The sequence below is a fragment of the Rhagoletis pomonella genome, unplaced genomic scaffold, assembly GCF_013731165.1.
Source record: "Rhagoletis pomonella isolate Grant_MI unplaced genomic scaffold, Rhpom_1.0 Rhpom_scaffold_00005, whole genome shotgun sequence".
In the NCBI taxonomy this organism is placed as follows: Eukaryota; Metazoa; Arthropoda; class Insecta; order Diptera; family Tephritidae; genus Rhagoletis; species Rhagoletis pomonella.
Window position 1 is genome coordinate 32,023,334 of NW_023458559.1, and position 20,775 is coordinate 32,044,108.

Below are 20,775 nucleotides of genomic sequence, written 5' to 3' on the forward strand. Positions count from 1 at the left end.
ATACTCTCACAAATGTCACCGTTTTAACATTTTCTCAATTAATTTTTTTATAAATCATATATTTTTACAATTCAAAACAATTGAACTACGTTTCCTACGAAAAATTTTAAATCAAGAAAATGTATGCTTTTGAATGTTTCGGCTTTATTTACATGCATTTGAAAATCGTCATCGACGTCGGGAATGCGCATACTGGAGTTTTATCATTCTTGTATGTATCGGTATTGTGATGATGCATTGTCAGTGTAAGCACAAATGAAAAGGAAAAATCGATTACCATTGATGTCAGGATTTCAGCTCCCAGGATATTTTATATTTGTTAGAAGCGAAGTTGGACCATTTCTCGCTCACAATGTAAGCATTTCTTCAAATATTAAACATTTTATCGAATTTCTTTCACTTAATAATTTACTTAACATTTTTTATTTTAAAACACACGAAATTAAATTTTTTTTAAAGAATTCTCATTAATGCTGCGCTAAAATGCAGCACTGTGTCGCATAAAAGCTACCACAGCCAGCACACCAACCTACCACCCAGCATGGTGAGTACACAAAAAACAACAACCAACACACTGTGTTTATATTGCTTATTAGCGCGCAACGAACACATGGCTCGTTGGTCTAGAGGTATGATTCTCGCTTCGGGTGCGAGAGGTCCCGGGTTCAATTCCCGGACGAGCCCGTTGGCTTGAACGCTGAGATATAAGCGCGCAAGCGTGTTCATATTTTTTATTTTTTTTTTTTTTTAATTGAATAATTTTATAAACAACTTCGTATCTTTTTCTCATATTTGCCTGTTGATTATGGAAAAAAATCACAAATTTCAATGTACATATTTGCGAATGTTATAAGCACTATTAGGTATGATTTGTTAATTTACTAGAAATGTATGCATGTAAGTGAAAAATTATAGGCAGATAAATAAAAAAAAAATGTTGATGTAAATAAAAATCAAGCATAAAATGTTGATGACTAATCAAGCGTTTTTTTATATGCGTAGCAGCAATTGACTGTTATCTGACCCCCGATTTAGTTACCCTCTTTGTTTTTTTCCACATTTTTTTTGTAATAGCAGCGTTTGATGCTATTTTTAAGCAGCGATATGAATTTGTTTACACTTGGTAGTAATATACTATGTAAAACGCCGCGAGCTTTTGGCAAAACAACTTAAGCTGATTTAGCTTTTCGATTTAGAAGTCAGGATTTTTAAGGAAAAAAAAATAAAAATTTGTACAATTTATATTAAAATGCTATCCTAGGTCATGCTTTGACATGTTTATTAGATAAGTTTTTCAATGGAGCCCGACTTATAGAAAGTACTAACACGATTTATATTTTAATAAAAGTGCGTAATCATTTATTTTTGTCTAAAATATTTAGCTTCCGTATCGCAATAAATAATCAACAAATATGTTTATTTCACATTTGTTGTATGCAAATCTCATACAAAACTTTCCTCGAAAATGCTCTTTTATATTGAGTGTCATACGCAACGCCGCAGATCACCAACAACGGTGCACTCTGACGCGTCTACATCACTCCATGCGAACGCTGCCAACTGTGCGATAAACGTCAGCCGCGAAATAAAGGGTATAGATAGCACAATTAACTGCTTGGTTGGTCGGTCACAGTCGGGAAAAATAACCGAAGAAGAGTAGAAAATATATAAGCCAATACAAAGCAAAAAAAAAGGTAAAAGAAAACAAAAAAAGGTAAAAAAAAACAAAAAAAAACTACAAAAAAAAACAGTGACACGAAAAATAGAGAATAAGCTGAAGTTAATTAATAATGGTTTACGAAAAATGGCTGGATGCAGCTAATGGTGTTAAAAATGTAATAAAAAACAATACACAAACAGTTACGGAAGAAAGAAAGTAATTAAATTCGCTATGAAAGCGGCAAACGAATACTTTTTTGCTTTTTCGCTTCTGTTTTTTCTTTTTCTTTCAGTTTTATGCTATTTTCATTTAGAATAAATAAAAATTATTTATATATATTATATATACTAGATTTTGTTTTTTGTTAAATCATATTTAGCATTAAAGGTATATTAACTGCTGCATTTATTATTACTAGGCGTTGCTGCTGCTGCTGCTGAAAATTGTGAGTGCCATAGGCCGTCAAAAGCGGCGGCGTTTTCATTTGCGCCACCACTATCACCGCCTCGCACACCCGTCGTATACAACGCGCATTAGCACGAACACATGATCCGTCAGCTAAAGTTGCACAAAATCGTTCTCTGCTTCTATCACTGCTCCGCTCCCCACGGGGCTTTTGTTTTACTTCTCCACTTTATGGTATGTACTATCGCATGTGCTTAGAAATGCTTACTGTTTGTTGCTGCTGCTCTACCCTGCTTCTTCCCTGGGCACCTTCAGCTGTTTGTTTACGGCGTTTACTAATAGTAGCTTAATTATTTGTTTGTTTTTCTTGTTATTGTAAATGTAGTTTGCTATGGTACGATTTCATATTTGTATGCTTGTTGTTTTCGTATGTAGTACTAAGAGTAGTAGTTTGTTGTTGTATTTTATAATTAATATTATTATTACGTTTAACCAGTCTATTCATATTCCAAAATGTTCTTGTGGTAAAATAGTAAATAGCTGAAATAAAGAACAGAAAAAGAAAATAGAAAAGCTATTGCAAAAGTAAAAGTTGAAAATAAAATATTCTTAATCGATTACACTTAGCAACTATTTTCATTACAAAATTTAACTCGAATTAAAAGTAACTTTAAATTACAAAAAAAAAAATAAAATTTATCTCAATAAACTAAATTTTCTTCTAACCAATGACATCTACATCGTGCATACATACCCTTCGCTGTCCAGCACCTGCTTCAACGTAGCTGTAGTAATGATATGATCATCACACTTCACCCATGTATCTTTATGGTGTCGCACATAGGCAATATAGTGACCCGAATCGATGGTGCCCACATGATTGACCACCGCATAGAGGGAGTAACGGAAATCGCCATACGCATTATTTTTCTCCGACATGAACGGCGTCATATCGAATTCAACGGGGAATGAAATGAACGTGGATACTTTTTTGCCAATCAATGTGGAATACTCGAAACGGTTCAAATGGAAGCTGGCCACACTAGGCAGTGTGCGAAGGCTAAATTGTTTCGTTGACTCCTGGTATGATTTGCAGGTGGAACATTTGATTTTTCCCGATTCACCGAGGTGTTCGGCACGAGTATAACGCTCCAAACAATCTATAAGCGTCTTTGGCGTAGTGCCACCATGCGTTGTCTCACCCAAATCCAAGGATATATCCCAAAATGGATCGATGGTGGTTGAAACGCCCTTGCACGCTTGACACACCACATCACTTTGCAGCATTCCAGTGAAGATTTGATCTATTATGCAGTTACACTGCGTCGGGCAGTTGCTATTCGTGTTGGCATTGCTATTGCCATGCTGATTACCACTACCACCGCCTCCTGTGCTACACACACCAGACGATGTTGAACTATTCTGCTTATTGACACTTTCACACTCCGTTTTTGCTTTAATGCAGTGACGATGCAGCACGTCCAGCGTGGCAATGAAAAATTCGTGCGCGTCTTGCTGTTCATAGCCGGCCAAATGCTTTGCATGATTCCAGATCAAATGCAATAGGCGGTGCAATGATAACGGTGAGCGAGAGCCACTATAAAATTCCTATTCAAGCACGATAAATAAAGTGAAAAAAGCGAAGAGAAGAATATTTATAAAACAAACCTGATATAATCGAGAAACCTCACAAACGAGACATTTTAATGATGACTTGGCGTTGCACTCGTGTCGCTCCGATAAGAAATAATCAGAGAGTAGTGGTGTGTGTATTAATGCCTACAGAATATTGCGATAAAAGAATGCAATCATGAATCATGCACACTAACTCAGCACTTACCTGCACTATGCAATTCATGAAACACGTAGAGCCAAGATTAATTAAGCCGCGTAATCCAATAGTCTCGTTAGCGCGTACATGCCGACGTCGCGGGTTGGCCAGCAGCAAATTTGTTTCCTTAGGCGTCGGTATCCACGGCTGCCAACTGAGACTCTTGCTTATATCTTTTGCTTCCAAGCGCCGATTGACAGTTGCTATCTCGCGGCAACGGGAATCGTAGATGAAATCCCGACAAGAGTTGCAATACAAGGTGCCATGTGATAGCTCCAATGCGATTGCATGCTTTTTCGCACGTAGATGTGTAGCGATGTGAGCGCCACGGCAGCCGAAGTAGATGCAATGCAGGCAGGCATACACTTGGAGTCCATAGCTGCCGCACTCAAAGCAACAGCAAGAAAGCGCCTGCAAAAATACACCCACAAAGAACAAACAATTCTTTTAAAGGAATATTAAAGTGTAGTACACAATTCTTTACGGTTTATGCAATTGATTTACTGTACTGTGTACCCAGTAAAAGAACGACAAAAAATTCCTATCGCATAGATCTTTTGTATGTTTTTCACACCTTTTTCTCTCGCGCATCCTTATTCACACACGCCGAAAAGTATGCATCAATTACGCGAAATGTATCCAAGCTTTGCTCCTTTACGTACGCTTGGAAATGCTTGCAGCCCGTCTCCGCCATAGTTTTCGTCAACTCACAGCCCTGGCCAACAGCGCTCGCTGCTGTTGAAGCAGCTTGCGTGCGTCGGACACCGCTACTGCCTGCTGCTCCAACAGCTGTACCAGTCACCTTTTGGTGCCCTTTCCCGTGCCCTTTTTGCAGCTGTTGTTGGCTGCGAGTCCTGCGTAGTGGTGGCGTTGCGGTCAGCTGCTTTTCTTCTGGACCTGCGCCTGCGCCGGCGCTGGCTCTGCTACTATTACAATTACTACTGTTGCCACTACCACCGATGCGACCACTTACACTACCGGCTACGCTTTTAGCTGTTGTTACCGTTCCACCCGCTGTTGCCGATTTACTCTCAACGGCTGCTGCTCCAGTCTTCCTCGTTGTTGTTGTTTCTGCAGCACCTTCTGGTGCACTTTTACCGTCACCGTGATTAACTCTTTCTGCCTGTTTGCAATAATTGTATTCGGTACACCTTACGTCAACGCCACCGACACCAGACCTACTATCACCACTACAACGGAAGATATCGAAACCAACCCCGTCACAGGCGCCGTCACCGTCAGCTCTCGAATCAACAGCACACCGGTCGTCACTACTATTTCCACTCTTTACACCACCACTGTCACCAGCTCCAGGTCCAACCGCTTTTAATTCGTTCTTCTTCAATGCTAACGCAGCCTTTTTACTTTTACGCAGTTTTCGCAGAATTTCGTTGCCTTCTCTCCTAGGAGCTATTCTACCTAGCCAATCGATAGCTATGCTGACACGGCATTTTGCACTGTGCACAGATTTTTAGCGAGTTTTTATCCAACTTTTCTTTTTTTTACTGCCCTTTGGGGCGACGCACTAGAGCTGGAAAAAAGCCACTGTCATAATCGATAGTATCGATGTTTCCAATTTTCCCTATTATCGATGTTTTTTCGCCCCTATCGGACATTTTTGTCCCATGTATCATCATGTAGAAGCAAATGGATACAATTTTATGAAAATTATACAGGGGTGTACCTTCTCTTTTCATTCAATCAAAAAACGTATTTGGGCGTGTTGTCCCTTCTTGTTATCTACGTTCTTTGGACACATTAAAATTTTTAAAAAACGCTTTTTTAAGAAGTTTTCTAAAAATGCAGCTGTTTACACTATGCGTTTCGTCATCTGTAATGTCAGCCACTCTATAATAAAATTTTAGAAAATTTCTGTATTTTTTTTAGTTCGATTTCCAAAGTTACAAATTCATTTATACACGGGAACATCGTTAGTCCATCGATATTTTGATTTCAAAACATCGATGGCAAAAACGTCGATATTTCTCCAGTTTTACGTTCGGTATGCCTACTGGCAAACTGCTTGCAATTGTTGTTGCAGAAAACTCTGAGAGACAGAAAGGGAGAGCGCAAACTGCTGTAAAATTGGTGGTGCCATAGTGTTGCCAGGTTCCATTCCTATTCCCTTCTTGAACATGCAATTCTATAAGGATTTTCTCGTGTTTCATTTTAGGTTTTCCCGTTTTCCCTTTTTTATATAACGCAGTTCTTAAAAACGGCAAACCAATTTTTCTCCGTGTTTTATTTTTGTACGATCAATAAACGTATTTTAACAACACAGTCAATAACAATCACAAATCAATTTACATGTAATATTGTTAATATAAAAATATTAATTTAAAACATATCGTCAGTGATACTGCAAAACGGTTTATGTCTATTAGTACCCTTGACAATTAGATGATCTCCTACTTGCACCGGAATGCATATGCAAGTCGTTACACCCTAATAAACGAATGACAAAAAAAGATGAACGATTTCCAGAAGCGATCAGATACAGATAACATATCAATAGAGCACCAGAGGTAATAAGTGATTTAGAACGCTTTGCAGTATCACCGACGATATATTGCAAATACCTATGCGTTATTTGTACATATCATTCGTGTGCACTCGTCGTCCTCGGAAGGCAATGGCAAACCTCCGAGTGTATTTCTGCCATGAAAAACAGCTTCTCATAAAAATACAATCGACGTTAGGAGTCGGCGTAAAACTGTAGGTCCCTCCACTTTGTGTGACAACATCAAGGCGCACGTCACAAATAGGAGGAGAAGCTCGGCCAAACACTAATACATGTTAAGCGCCAATCTGTTATTACTATTATTCGTATGCACTTGTGATGCAATTTTTTAATCACTTGACACTGTTTTCAACAGCACAGATAAGTGATCCAATGCAGAAAATGCAATATCGTGCTCCGCCGCAAACGCACATATCTCTATTTCTGCATTTCTAGCTTGATGTGCTACCCATTAGCAAACTGTGAAGTTTTGAGCTGGCGATTAGCTATCATGGGGAAACTTTCCATTACGGCCGTTCGTTAAAGGTGTGGTGGGCGAAGGGGGAGTGGGCATGGCCCCTCCATCCGACCTTTTTGGAGAGGGCATGAACCGCCATTGACAAAAATGCAACCCCCGACCACCTAGGCCCCCTATGGTTCCTTACGAACCCCTTAGAAAAATTGCCAAAAATCGCAATTTTTACTTCCTTTCTACGTAGGCAGCCTTCATCCGCGCTTAGGGATTATAACCCTTACTAAGTAGAATTCTCCTTTTGATGTGACCAAACTGGGGCTACCGCCCGAGTGATGTAACCTGGGGAAAGGATGAGGTAACTAGAATTCCCTTTCTGTGTGGTAAACCTGGGGCTGCCGCCCCAGTGATGTTTATTTTGGTTACTGGGTGTTTTATAAAAATGTGTATATAAAAATGTATTGTGCAAATGAATATTTAACATTTTCAAGCGAATAAACGCAAATGAAAATTGTGATTTTTGGCAACTTTTCTAAGGGGTCCATAGGGGACCTAGGTGTTCGGGGGTTGCATTTTTGTCAATGGCGCTTCATTCCCTCTCCAAAAAGGTGGGTTAGAGGTGCCACGCCCACTTACCTTTCGCCGACCGCCTCTTTAACGAACGGCCATAAACGAAAGCCAATCCGCTATCATGAATTGACTTATATTTTTGCACATGCTTTTGCGTTTTGCAATTAAGGTTTCTTAAGAAGAAGGCTTTCTGCCCATATTGTGCAATAAGCTCGAGTTTGATTGGAGATAGAGGTTGACGGACGAGATTCTTCGCGTAACTAAACTTTAAATTCCATACAGCTTTCCCATGAATATATCGCACACTATTTTAGTATAATCTTCTTCTTCTTTATTGGCGTTGTAACCTAAGCGATTTTGGCCGAGTCCAAAACAGCACGCCAGTCATTTTGTCTTCTGTGCTAACTGACGCCAATTGGAAATACCAAGTGAAGCCAAGTCCTTCTCCACCTGGTCTTTCCAACACAGAGGAGGCCTTCCTCTTCCTTTGTTACCAGCATCTCGGCCCGCGATGAATATTTTCAGAGCAGGAGCGTTTCTGTCCATTCGAACGACATGGCCAAGCCAGCGGAGCCGCTAAATTATTATAATATTTATGGGCACGGCGTATGTGATTGTCCCCGTTTTCATGACCATTAATCCCGCCATCCATTTTCTATTCAGAATTCCCGCGAAACGGGAAAACTTTTGGTCTTCTGGTAACGCTGGTGCCATATGCAATACCGAAAGTGAATCAATCTCCCATGCATACTGGCAAACTCCCTGTCAGTGTTGCCAACTTTTGATTTTCAAAAAGCACCAAAAACTTGGAAAAAAGGCGTTTTACCAAACTAAAAGCACCAAATGTTTTTTAATCAAAGGATGCTTTTTTCATAACAGTTTGTATTTAACAAAAGCAAAAAATTAACTATATTTACAAAAATATATACATAAATCAACACACAAAACGTTTTCGCTTATAAATATTGAATAGTCTCCACTCATGCTATGATGACTCATGCTTACGACGTCATACCGAAGTACTATTTAAACTAGTATATCTCGAGAAAGAAAAATCGAATCGCAACACACGAAAGTAATGCCCTAAGTAGAAATGAGAAAAAATTTTATGTTTTCATTATATAACCTCAAATATCGCAAAACCCCTTGTTTTTGGCAATCTGGTGGTAGGATATCTAATAATAGAGCAATGTGCGGCCAGATTTGGATTCAGCACCAAGAAACGATGTGTTTTACTCAGGTGGTAAAAAAATCAAAATTTGTACAAACAAGGGCCTGCGCCAATCGGTAACTTTTTTCTCCGTGGTGAGACGGGGTGGAAAAATTTGCTATGGTGTACAAATAAATTGAAAAAAGTAATACCCAACTTACCTGCGTACTAGCATTTTCAACGCGATTAGAATTCAACAAGTTGGGTATGCAACTTCAGCTTTTTATCAATCATGGTTGTATTTTAGTGCATTTAAATTTGTATATTCTTGTAAATTCAGCATCTTCATGAGACACCGAACCGGTTTTAACTATCTCGGAGTAATATTAGTTCAAAAAAGCACTAAAAAAGGCACTAGGCACTAAGTAATTTTTTTTTTTGGCGTTTTAATTGTCCAAAAGCACTAAATCTAGTGCTTAAAGTACAAAGTTGGCAACTATGCTGCGTGCAGTTGTTGTTGCAAAAAATTATGAGAGCCTGAAAAAACAGCGAAAACTGCTGTAAAATTAGTGGTGCCATATGCAAAACAAAAACTGAATCAATGTCCCAAACCGTTTCGCACTACTGCATTTTGGGTAATTTCACGAATGCCACGAAAAAGAAAAAAGGGCAAGGCTTAACTTGGAAGGACTGACAGCTGGGAAATTTTTCAGGGGTGCCATTCAAAATATACCAGATAACGTAAATATACCATGAACCAACCATGCGGTTGTTCAGATAATACTGTGTTCGCATGCGGCGATTTTTCAGGAAATTTCAGAGGCGATTAGTGGAATCAAAAGATGGCTGCACCAACCACTTTCATTGGAGCGATTAGCTGAAAGGCCGCTCACACCAGGCGATTGTTGCTTTCAACTAAGAGTTGACTGTAAAATCGCCTCATGCGATCACCGTATAAGACATGTTTTATATAACATTTTTTATGTTGATATTGATATATAATGTTAAAAACGTGACTTTTAAAGAAAAAAGTACATTTGTTAAAAAAAACAACATTTTAATTAGTTGGTTCATGGTAAATATACGTCAGCGACAAAGAACGTAACTTGGAAATGACGGTCTTTGGTTTTTCGTTTGGACTTCCACTATCGATATTTTACTGTTTATTTTTGTATGTATTTTTGGTATAATTACAGAACGCGTACATTTCTCTGATTAAAAAAAAAATTATATTGGACTGATAGGGGTCTTAGTTCTGATTATAACGGTACTCCTTTTTTGAGGCGGTAATAATTATTGGTGTTATGGAAGGTCGAAGAATCAATTTTTTTTTACTTTTTAACCTTGTATACTTAAAACTTACATTTATTGTTTGGACCAAAAAAATTAATGTTGTAATATATATATAAATTCATCTATAGAACCCACCATCTTTTTGGTTGAGAAATGTACGTTTAAGCTGATGCCATATAAAATTGTGTGGCTTTGCGTAACATTTATAACTTTGCGAGCAAAGTGGCAGGCGCAAAAGGCATGCCACAATGAATGCAAAGAAAGCAATTTTTTACTGCTTTTTTAGTCGTCAAAAGTACTATGCGTTTTATATATTTAGCTTTAAAAAATATAATCAGATTTTATGTTTCTGCATGAAAACCCGAATTAGGGACGAAACAAAATAAATATTAAACCGGCTGATTGTCAACGCGTGCGCAAGAGCATGGGAATTTGTTATCTTTTCGCTTGGCGCTGCTGCTGCAACGATCTATGTGGCATGTTTTGTGCATTTTCATACAATTCATCTTAAGCTTGCTATACATTTCAATGCGAGCGTGAGCGTGAATGTCCGCAAAGGCAAAGAATTCTATTTGTATTCTTATGGACGCTCACACACATCTGTAAAAACTTGTTGTTCACATGCGAATGCTTTGCGTACGCACAAGGTTGAGTGTGAGCTTGAAAAAAGGCAAATTATGCATTTTATATTACATTTTATTCTATAATGCTGAATGATATTTTAATTCTCTATCTTTTGATGTATCAACTATTGCAAAAAGTTAAAGTTAGTTAACCGTATAGCAGGCTTTACCTGTTAATATGCCACATCTGTCAAAACTTGCCGTTCACATTCGAATGCTTTGCGTACGCACACAGTTGAGTGTGAGCTCGAAAAAAAGGAATATTATGCATTTTAAATTAGTTTTTATTCTATAATTTTGAAAGATATTTTAATTCTCAATCTCTTAATGTCTCAAATATAGCAAAAAGTAGAGTAATAACGCAGGTATTGGTCAAAATAAAAAACTCACGCTCACGATCGCATTGAACTGTACATCAGGTTTAAGCGAATCTGTCACGCAAAGCGAAGCATGCGTTTTATCTGGCGTAAGCTTTATGGCATTTGTTCCAAATATACGTTCTCTGTTCGTATCTTCCTGCGATTGCAACACTGCACTGAATATCCCAGCTGCAATCACTGCCAACGGTTGTTAGGGAAATTTTATTTTGTCTGCTAATTTTTCGAATTTTTGACCGGCGGCGGGCGCAGTTTCGTGACAAAATAAATTAATTTATATAGGTTTGCAATATTATTAAATATGGAATTTGAAAAGGCGAGAACATCGCTCAAACTATACTCAACAATGCAAATGAGTGGGATGTTAGCACATAAAGTAAACAACGAAAATGTGGAGTTAATTACAGCGCCCGGAGGTAGCAGATGCCAAAAGAAGATACTGCATCCTCGAACGCCAAGTAAAACAATTAATTGTAGCATATCTACAACAATAAATAGCATGTCGAGTAGTTCATCAAAACAAATGTCTTGTTCTACAGCGCTGAGTACTCCGCCAGCGAAGCGATTTCATCGCATAAGAAATCCATTCGAACCTGTCTTGGCGGAACGTCTGCATTTGCCATTGATTGCAAGGTTAGTGTATTTTTCAAGATATTTCTTTATTTCGTTTGGATTCATTGCAATTTTATCCAGTCCCTCACTGTTTCAACGTCCCACGACGCCACAACTATCATCTACACAGTTTGAATGGAATATAGATGAAGTGTCTTCCCTGAAACCAGCGAATGTCGAACCACATGAAACACAGTTTCACGACTCGCCTGATCCCGAGTATGAAGCCAAAGCACAATCAGCGATAAGCTCTTACTTTAAAGAGCATCAAATTGTACCAAGTCCTGTAGAGTGTCCCCTTCGTAGTCATCGCATCATTCTGTCGGAATTAAATAGTTACACCCCGATTTCAAAATCGGGACGCCGCATACGTGACTGCGGAACACAAACCGAACTATCATTGCCCGTGGTGTTGCCACGCGCTTTAGAAGAAGCATTAATGCCATATTTTCAACCACACTTGGCTGTGGCTGATCGTCATAACTGCGAGACGGATTCGCAAATGCGCTTCAGTACCGATTCACATGCATCTATATTTAATGATGTTAAAGATGTGTCACTGCGACGAAATCTATTCGATATGAAAAATATTGTAGTGCTCGAAGAGGGGAGAACGCCCACAATAGAAGCCAAATGTAAAATGACGCATTCAAATTCCAGTCCGTCGTCTAATTGCGGTAGTTCGTGTGGCGGTCAATTTGTCATTGTTGGTAAACTTTCAGACTCTTTGGACAAGAGTTCATTCGGCTCGCTTTCACCTATTTCAGCCTCTGATGGACTCTCCAACTCGCCGCATTCGCCATATAAAAATCGTAGTGAAATGAAACCGCGCATACACACTTTTCTACAGGATCTCTCGGATGTAGAACAGCTATCGCCAATACATCCGCAAGTACGACAAACAAGTAAGCGGTGTCTCGTTAAACCACAGGAAACGAGCAAATCACAGTATTCGTCGAAGGATAGTTATCGTTGTAATGCATTAAATCAAAGCGAGGCAACGACGTTAGGTGATATTTCACTGGCTTACATTAATGGTCGGAATAATGAAAGTGAAAATTTTACGCCAGATGGCAGTTCGTCACCGTTGCGTCTGAATCCTTGCTCTGCTGAAACTGTAGCTGCCATTGGCCAGCAATCAATAGATAGCAGTTTTAATATAAAAGTAAGTCGATTGGCTGTGAATAGTTCTAAATCTACAAAGCAGTCACTGTCGCACGATACCAGACCAACAGAGTATGACGTGTTCCCACATGACGACACTAATGACTTGATCGATGATGATGAGATGCAAGTGTCACAGCTGTCTGCACAAAATTTCAATTGCAGTTCTTCGAGCTCCACGGATACACCGCGTAGCAAAAGACGTTCAGCAAGTCGTAAAAATCTATCGCAATCATTTTCGCTTAACTGGCTTGATGACGACGAGTTAGAAGAAGACGTCAAGCAACAAGATGAAAAGTTAAACTTGCAAAAATCGCCACTAGATGTGCCACGTATTGATATCACCGTTATGGATGAATTGATTGTTAAAGAGCATGAACAACAGCAAAAGCATCAAAAGCAATTACAAAAGGATGCAGTTTATATGGATGAAAAGTATGTCATTGATGATAATCGCCAAGATACTGCCGTCGAGGAACCGCGTGCGTTATTCTATCGTGTTGACAGCGGTTTTAACGAAATGCCGGCCAGTGGATGCTCTTCTACATACTCAATTGGCGCCAGTCAACAGTGCGATAGCGCACTTTCGCCGACTGACCAACTTGAAGTTAGCATGGTTTGCTGCTCAACACCTTCAAAGCATATTGACACTAGCGCTTCATGTTGACCTCTTATGCGTTTGCAATCGATTCACACAAAAATTTTCTTTACTACTGCCAATTGCCTTTTTAACACTAGCAAAAATTCTCAGAAAGAGGTTAATACATATTTTATTTTTAACCACTTACATAGTATAAGACTTTTAGATTTTATTAACGCGCAATTATTGTTCTTAAATGCAATATTCAAAAGCCAGTAGGAGTTTGTAGTATAATATTAGTAAATTAGTTAAGTTCAGACTGCAATTAATTAGAATAAACAATTTCGACACGAGACTGCCATGCAGCATTAAGTTACCCACCTAGGTGGCGCCTCTAATGAGAAATAGTTGTAGGAAGAAATTAATGAATTCTGAGGCGCCACAAAACGCACTGACCTAGCTGCATACATAGATAATAATTAGCCGATTTCATTTGCAAATGAACAAATTGATTGTCATATCACCATTCGAATACATTTTATAGCTCTAAATTTGTTGTAAGCTTCTATACTTTTGCACTTTATCTGATGTTTTTTTTAACTCTATTTCGCATTTGCGTTTGTATTTCTGTATGTCCTTTTTCCGTTATTGCTTAAATTCAGTTAATTTTTTTTGTCTTTAACTTGCTATTATTTTATGCATATGTCTGATTTAATTGTGTAATTGTTTCATCATTGTTAGGTTTAATAATACTGGCATGTGATTTCATGATCATACTATTTTATAATTTATAAGTTTTTAGTGTATTGCATTTGTTACCATGGCATAATTGATGTTATATTTTATAGCTTTTACTATTATTTTGAATATTGTGACAATCTCGGCGCGCGTAATATTAGTCCAATAATAAATGAGAAATACCTATGCGTGTAGGAACATTTTTGTACATACATATTTATTAGGGCGGTCTTTAAAGGTGAGAATTATTGAAATGGAACCGCTACAGTTGAATTTATGTATACACATACAGTGAGGGGTCCAGCAGCCTTACAGCGAAGATGCCTTTAAATTTGTGAAAGGCGCGAACAGCTGTTGCCATAACGTTTGTTAGGGGTTGGCACTTTTTAAACGAATTTGCATTTTTTAGGTTATGATTTTCTTTGGATCACAAATGAAAGACTTAAATAGCGAACGCGATTTGCAGGTTTCAACCAGTGTAACTAAATCGCTCGAATAAAGTTGAAAGGATTTCGGATCGATAAATAAAGTTTATTAAAATTATTGAAATACTTCCAAGGATAGTGGAATTAGACTTTTGTCAAAATGCTCCGGGTATTCGCATGGGGTATCGTCGAATAAAGAAAGAGCAACTACATCTGGCCTTTAATACCATGTGGTGGTTAGCGAATCTTTTTTGCAGTAGCTTCACTTACTTTTGTTGTCATATATCGTGCTCTAACGTAAATATGGATAAAAAAATACACCAATACTCTTTTATGAGTTCTTCACCTTATTCAACAATTGAAATTGGTTCCTAATTACATAAACTTTGAGCATAGACTTTGAACTTGCCTGTCTGATTGGTCTCGGCATTCAAAAGGATATTCAATTTTTTGGAACTCTGCCAAGAAATATTTTAAACTCGAACAGTTCAAGATAATTATATTTTTGGTGTTTCTGAGTCGCAAGCTACTGTTTCACAAATCGGAAGTGTTTTAAATTGCAAACATCATCTGGCACTTCGGATTTGACGTTGTGTAAATGGTATTGTCAAGTTTCGGCCAATCTTTTCGGAGTCTCTTGAAAAGTGTCAAGTCGAAACATAAGTCGAGTCATAATCAATTCAAAAATTTCTCACACCATTGGGTATCCAAAACATTGACCCGTGGTTATGTACCTGGATGCGCATTTCACAAATGTATGCTACATGCGCTTTGGTCAAGAAGTGCCTCCGATAATTTAATGGATAGTGAAAAGATTTGTCTTCCTAGTGGTAAAAAGTACTCTCAAGCGTGGACCTCGATTTTTCATAAATTTGTTGACATTTTAAATAAATCCTCCCTTTACCACAGCCCGTGAATACCACTAATGGCAAAAACTGCCGTAAAATGCAACTCTGCGACCTACAATCAGCTGTCAAAACGATCACTACGGCGAATTCATCTCGTAATCGGCGCAATCGCCGTCGCTGCTGCGAGTATCTTTTCGACAACTTCACAGAATGCATTTATTCAACTTGCCTCATTCAATTAACTTTTCTCCCATTGGCGTGTTTTGTGCTCGCTTTGTGCTGTTTTATTTGTGAAATTGTGTGTTAAAATATCAACATATAAATTAAAATAGTATATATCTCCGCTTGCTCCAAACAATTTATAAACTTACTACATATTGTGTGTAAAAGCAATGATTTTTCTGTGAAAAATGCTAAAGTGAATGCATTAGCTGCAAAGAAAAAACCAAAGCGTCAAAAAGAAAGCTAATAAAATATAAAAGTGAATCAAGTTTGGTAGATAGAGAATGAAACGGACGCATCGGTCGTGTTTGTGAGTAAGCAAGTCGTGTTGTGTTGGCCTATTAGCTGTTCGCTAATAGCGTTATTACTTTTGGCCCGGTTTGGACCAGTAGGTGGTACATTTGTGATTAGATATGTACATAAATGTGTGTGCACTAAATGAATGTGAAAATCAAATGCAAAGATTGTAATTGAATCAAAATAAGTTAACTAAAAAGTTTAAAACTACATTCATTACATATTAGACAGTGCAAGTAAAGAATATATATAGTGCATAGTGCATATCAAACAAACAGGTAATTAAATAGCAAACAAACCTGCGCGCTGCTTTAGTCGACTGCGCAGCAGCACTGTTGACAGGGCTGCCAGCTATACTTAAGTGCCAAAATGTGCCGAGTAGAAAAATAAAAGTGCCAAAAAAGGTGCCATTCTTTTTAATTCTTCCCATTTACCATCAAAATTAGAAACACATTCCTGCAACAAAAATACAATGCCAACCAGTTGTATACACTATAGAAATTAGAATTATGCCCCAAGTGCCAAAATTGCATGTTCGAAAAATAGTAATATTTCCATACATTTTTGTGAAATTCTTTGCGTGGATTTCTGGACTAAAATTTCCCCTACTTTTTGCTGTTTCTATTTTTAATGCAGAATACCTACAATTCTCAAATTAAAAAAAAATTATACGGGGATTGATAGAGGTCACTGAGGTGAGCGTAGCGGTAGAAATATTTTGTATTTTTTTTGGGAAACAACTACAAGAGCTATTAACGGTAAAAGCTCAAATTAAGCATTTTCTTAATCACAATTTTTCAAAAACCTTGGATTGTAAAAATATTTTTTTTTTTTAAATATATTTTTTACATTAATTCGTGTTTTGTGAAAACTATACAAGGTATAATATATGTACAACAAATTAAAAAGAATTAAATTCTCTATCGGATGAGTCCATAATACAGCTTTTGAGAAATTTTGATTTAAAAAATTGCTTAATTTGAACTTCGACCTTTAATAACTCTTGTAGTTGTTGTGGCCCCTCAAAAAAATATACCGTTCTGTTCAGCTCAATGATCTCTATCGATCCTCATTTTTTGTTTTTTAATTTGAGAATTGTAGGTATTCTGCCTTTATGCCGCTGGCAGCGCTGACTGTTGGTGTCCAAAGCAGCGTTGTTGCGAATATTATTCCAAAATAAAAGTCCTTTCCGGATAATAAACGGCCTGTCCAAATTGAACAAATTTGGTATGCTTGCTTATCTCCGATTTTAATTTGTAATTTGTGGTATTTCAACGTTTTCAACTTAACATGTCGTGTTTAAAAGTGGTCCGTAAAGTGCTTCATGCATATTTATTTATTTATTTATTTATTTTTTACAGTCTGTTAGACTTATATTGCAACAAAGATTTAACATTCTTATAATTAGATTTTAGATTTAAAATGTAAATATTAAATATTACGCTGATGTCTAAATTGTATGGCTTCTCCTGCCGACAGAACTCTACCCACTTTCTGGCCAAGGCGTCGTCGCGGGGAAACAAAAAAAAAACTGAATTTGGGGGCTTTACCCCTACGGCTGCTGCAATTCAACACATGACACGACATTTTTATAAAGTTTTTATTACAAATAAAACTTTTTTACTTCAGAACGCACGAATTACTTTGATTTTTCACTTGAAAGTACACAATACGTTTGCACTTGTTTCTAAACAAAAAGTTTGTTTACTTATTGCCATAAATGTCAAAGTCGGCAAAACCAAAGTAGCGGTTTCGGGAATGCGCCACCTTTGGCTTTCCTCGTTTAGACATTTCAGTTTAACCCTGAAATTCTATATACATATAAATACTTATTTCTTGCTTACAATAGGTTCATTCCTTATCTTTTTGGACTAAAATCTGAAGTGTCAAAATTCCAGAGCGTAAGCAAAATGCGCTCACTAAAAGAGAATAACAGGGAAAGTAAAGTAACGCAAAAAACCAAATTTTTAGTCCAATGAATGGCAACAACAAAGCTAACGTCAAATAAGAATGGAAATGTATGTACAAAACACATTCACACAAGCGCAAGCACAATAAACACTTATAGCGTTTTCTTTTCTCGAAAAAAGGCTGCACTTATTCTGCCTTGTGTTAGCGCTGTCACATTTTCATTTCCTTTCTCAACCCTTTCACAAGGCGTCGTGTTCTTTTCTCAGCAGGTTGCGCTCTGATCCGGCGAAAGTGCTGCCTTTTCTGCCCTCAAATAAACGTGAGGGGGGGAAATGCATGGTTGATTTTTAATTTAACCGACAACTTCGGCAGAGGAGCTCGTCGGTATACGCCATCGGTGGAGCATTGGTGCTATAGAGCAGTGCCATGTCACGCCACCGATAATAGCCCTTAATACAGATTTGTTTAGTGTCAATAGTTCTTCAGTGCGACTGCAGACAGAGGTTTTGACATTTCCGAACTGTGTTCGACTTTACCACACCAACACCACAATGCTGCCTGACTGTCAACGAATATAGTGGCGTATGTGGTGGCTTCAAGTAAAAGATCATGTTCAGCCCTTCTTGCGGTGCGATTCTCACGGCGGCTGATATACTCAGGCTTGCGAGTCTCTGAACTCTTCTAATTATTCTCTGATTGCTGCTTTTATTCGGTGCTTTCCACCAGACCAGCGTTCCTTAGGTTAAAAGCGGTCGAATGACTGGTGTACATATCGTGAATGATATGCGGTATAGTACGTTGCTAGGCCCTTCTTTGCTCTTTTCTCTATGTTGCGCCTCTGCGTAAGTTTGAAGTCATGGATAATACCTAAGTATTTCGCCTCGGGGGAGAGGTTCAGACTAGTCCCATACAGCTTTGGTAAGGGGAATCCCGGAATTTCTGCTTTCCTTTTGAACAAGACCATGGTGTAATAATAACAAGGTGTTGTCAGTAACTTAACCTCACTTTTTCGGCAGGTCTATTCCGGTCACGCATTTTAAAGTACTAGAAAAGGTACTAATTATTTACTACCTTTAATCCGTTGGTGCACACTATTCAAATTAAATGTAGCAAAATGTATAATTACAGGCTTATAAGCCCTAATATATGTTTGTATCGGCAGCTCCACACAGCTTGGACATATATTGTAACTTTAAAAAAGTAAAAGCCGTAAAATAAGGCAATTTCCTATAAGACTGTACATGATTTTATAAATAGATTAAAACACATAAATATCGATAATATAAGCGAATTCCTAATTTTACCATGCAGCCACTCTATTCTAGTGTATCAGTAGTTCATTTGGCTCAATATAATGGCAATGCAGCAAAAGTTATTTAATATAAAAAAGCGCCTTTCCATACGATTTCTGGGTACGTTTTTTTGCCATTGATAACCACGATATCTTTTATTTTTCTACTTTTTGAGGACAAAAACTATACAAATCCAGCAATTTTAAATATTAATAATGTTCTAGTTCTTTAAAAATCGCGGTAAAACGAATTACTAAAATGGGGTATTTTAGATACTATTTCCCAACGAATAGTAGTATAAAAATTAAGATCGGCAGCACTGAAAATAAGCATGCCGATTTTGTCAAAATCACAACAAACACGTCGCTACTGACAACACCTTGTTATTATTCCACCATGGAACAAGACAAGTTCGTTTAGAAGAGTTAACTCCTAGCCCATTTTGTTTTTCCCAGTTGGAAACACTGCCCAGTGCCGATTCCATCAGCTTAATAATTGTTGGCAAGAATTTTCCCGAAATTAGTATAACCAAGTCAGCAGCATAGGCAACTATCTTCTTTCTCCCAACTGTAAAGCTTTCTAACACTTCATTTAGCACCAAGATTCACAGCAGGGGTGATGAGACCCCTCCTTGCGGGGTTTTTTTTCACTCTCTTGTTATTGCGTGATCTTGTGTCGTTCGTTCATGGTAACGTACTATCCTGGGGCATTGAGATACACGTCAAAGCGACGCCAGCGCCAACGCAACGCCAAAGTTGTATGTAAACCGGCCTTAATGAAGTTGGTGTTAGCGTCGTTGAGCATTCAAGCGCATAGTCCGTTTAGAATTCGAGTAAAAGCAATCTACTATGTACATATATATATAGCACGACCGGCTGTGCAAATACAAACAACACAATCAAACACGCACAGTCTTTTGCTACTGCTTTTATTTTTCTCACTCTCAGATTTCTATACAATCTTCTTATTTGGCGCTGTAACCGCCTAAGCGATTTTGGCCGAGTTCAACAAAGCACGCCAGTCGTTTCTTTTCTATGCCAACTGGCGCCGATTGGAAATGCCAAGTGAAGCCAAGTCCTTCTCCGCCTGGTCTTTATTCCTCTGCTACCACCAGCGGGTTCCGAGTTGAATACTTTCAGAGCTGGAGCGTTGGTGTCCATGACGAAACCAGCCTAGCCGCTGTATTTTAATTCGCTGCACAATGTCAATGTCGTTGTGAAGCTCATTCGGCTCATCGTTCCATCGTCTGCGATACTCGCCGTCGGCAACGCGGAAAGGCCCGTAAATCTTCCGCAATACTCCAAGAGCCGCCTCATCGGGTGTTGTCATTGTCCATGTTTCTGAATTGCCTACTCAGCCCAAAGTAGCACTTGTTGGCAAGAGTGGTTCTGGGTTGGATTTCCATGCTGAAATTATTATCGGTGTTAATGCTGGTTCCCAAGTAAACGAAATTATAACTGTCAACAGTGACGTAGGTGCCAAGGCGCGAATGTGCTGACTGTTTGTTTGATTACAGGAGATACTTCGTCTTGCTTCCTTATCCAACTTGGAAAAGGCAGAACATACTTCGCGGTTTTTGATACCGACGATATCGATGTCATCAGCATAAGCCAGCAATTGCACGCTCTTATAGTAAATTGTTTCTGAGCGGTTCAGTTCTGCAGCTTTTATTATCTTCTCCAACATCAGATTAAAGAAGTCACATGAAAGAGAGTCAGGGCGACTCTGAAGCCCCGTTTGGTGGCGAACGGCTCGGAGAGGTCTTTCCCAATTCTGACGGAGCTGGTGGTATTGCTCAACGTCAT

General features: G+C 38.3%; 2 protein-coding genes and 1 non-coding gene across 3 annotated transcripts; 2 read left to right on the forward strand and 1 right to left on the reverse strand.

The window, feature by feature from the left end:
• The first annotated feature begins 612 nt into the window (after positions 1-612).
• On the forward strand, positions 613-684 carry Trnap-cgg. Its single transcript has one exon. It is a non-coding gene; the product is annotated as a tRNA-Pro (tRNA).
• Positions 685-777: 93 nt separating this feature from the next.
• Positions 778-5,580, reverse strand: LOC118738842 (ubiquitin carboxyl-terminal hydrolase nonstop-like). Its single transcript, XM_036469851.1, has 5 exons — positions 4,471-5,580; positions 3,906-4,307; positions 3,734-3,844; positions 2,820-3,673; positions 778-2,605 (listed from the first exon to the last, which is right to left on the reverse strand). Exons 1-5 carry the CDS (start codon positions 4,588-4,590, stop codon positions 2,563-2,565), a joined length of 1,530 nt encoding a protein of 509 aa, XP_036325744.1. The 5' UTR covers positions 4,591-5,580; the 3' UTR covers positions 778-2,562.
• A 5,537-nt stretch (positions 5,581-11,117) lies between these two features.
• On the forward strand, positions 11,118-13,875 carry LOC118739857 (protein aurora borealis-like). Its single transcript, XM_036471353.1, has 2 exons — positions 11,118-11,514; positions 11,575-13,875. The coding sequence occupies exons 1-2, from the start codon at positions 11,183-11,185 to the stop codon at positions 13,322-13,324; spliced, it is 2,082 nt and encodes a 693-aa protein (XP_036327246.1). The 5' UTR covers positions 11,118-11,182; the 3' UTR covers positions 13,325-13,875.
• Positions 13,876-20,775: the final 6,900 nt, after the last annotated feature.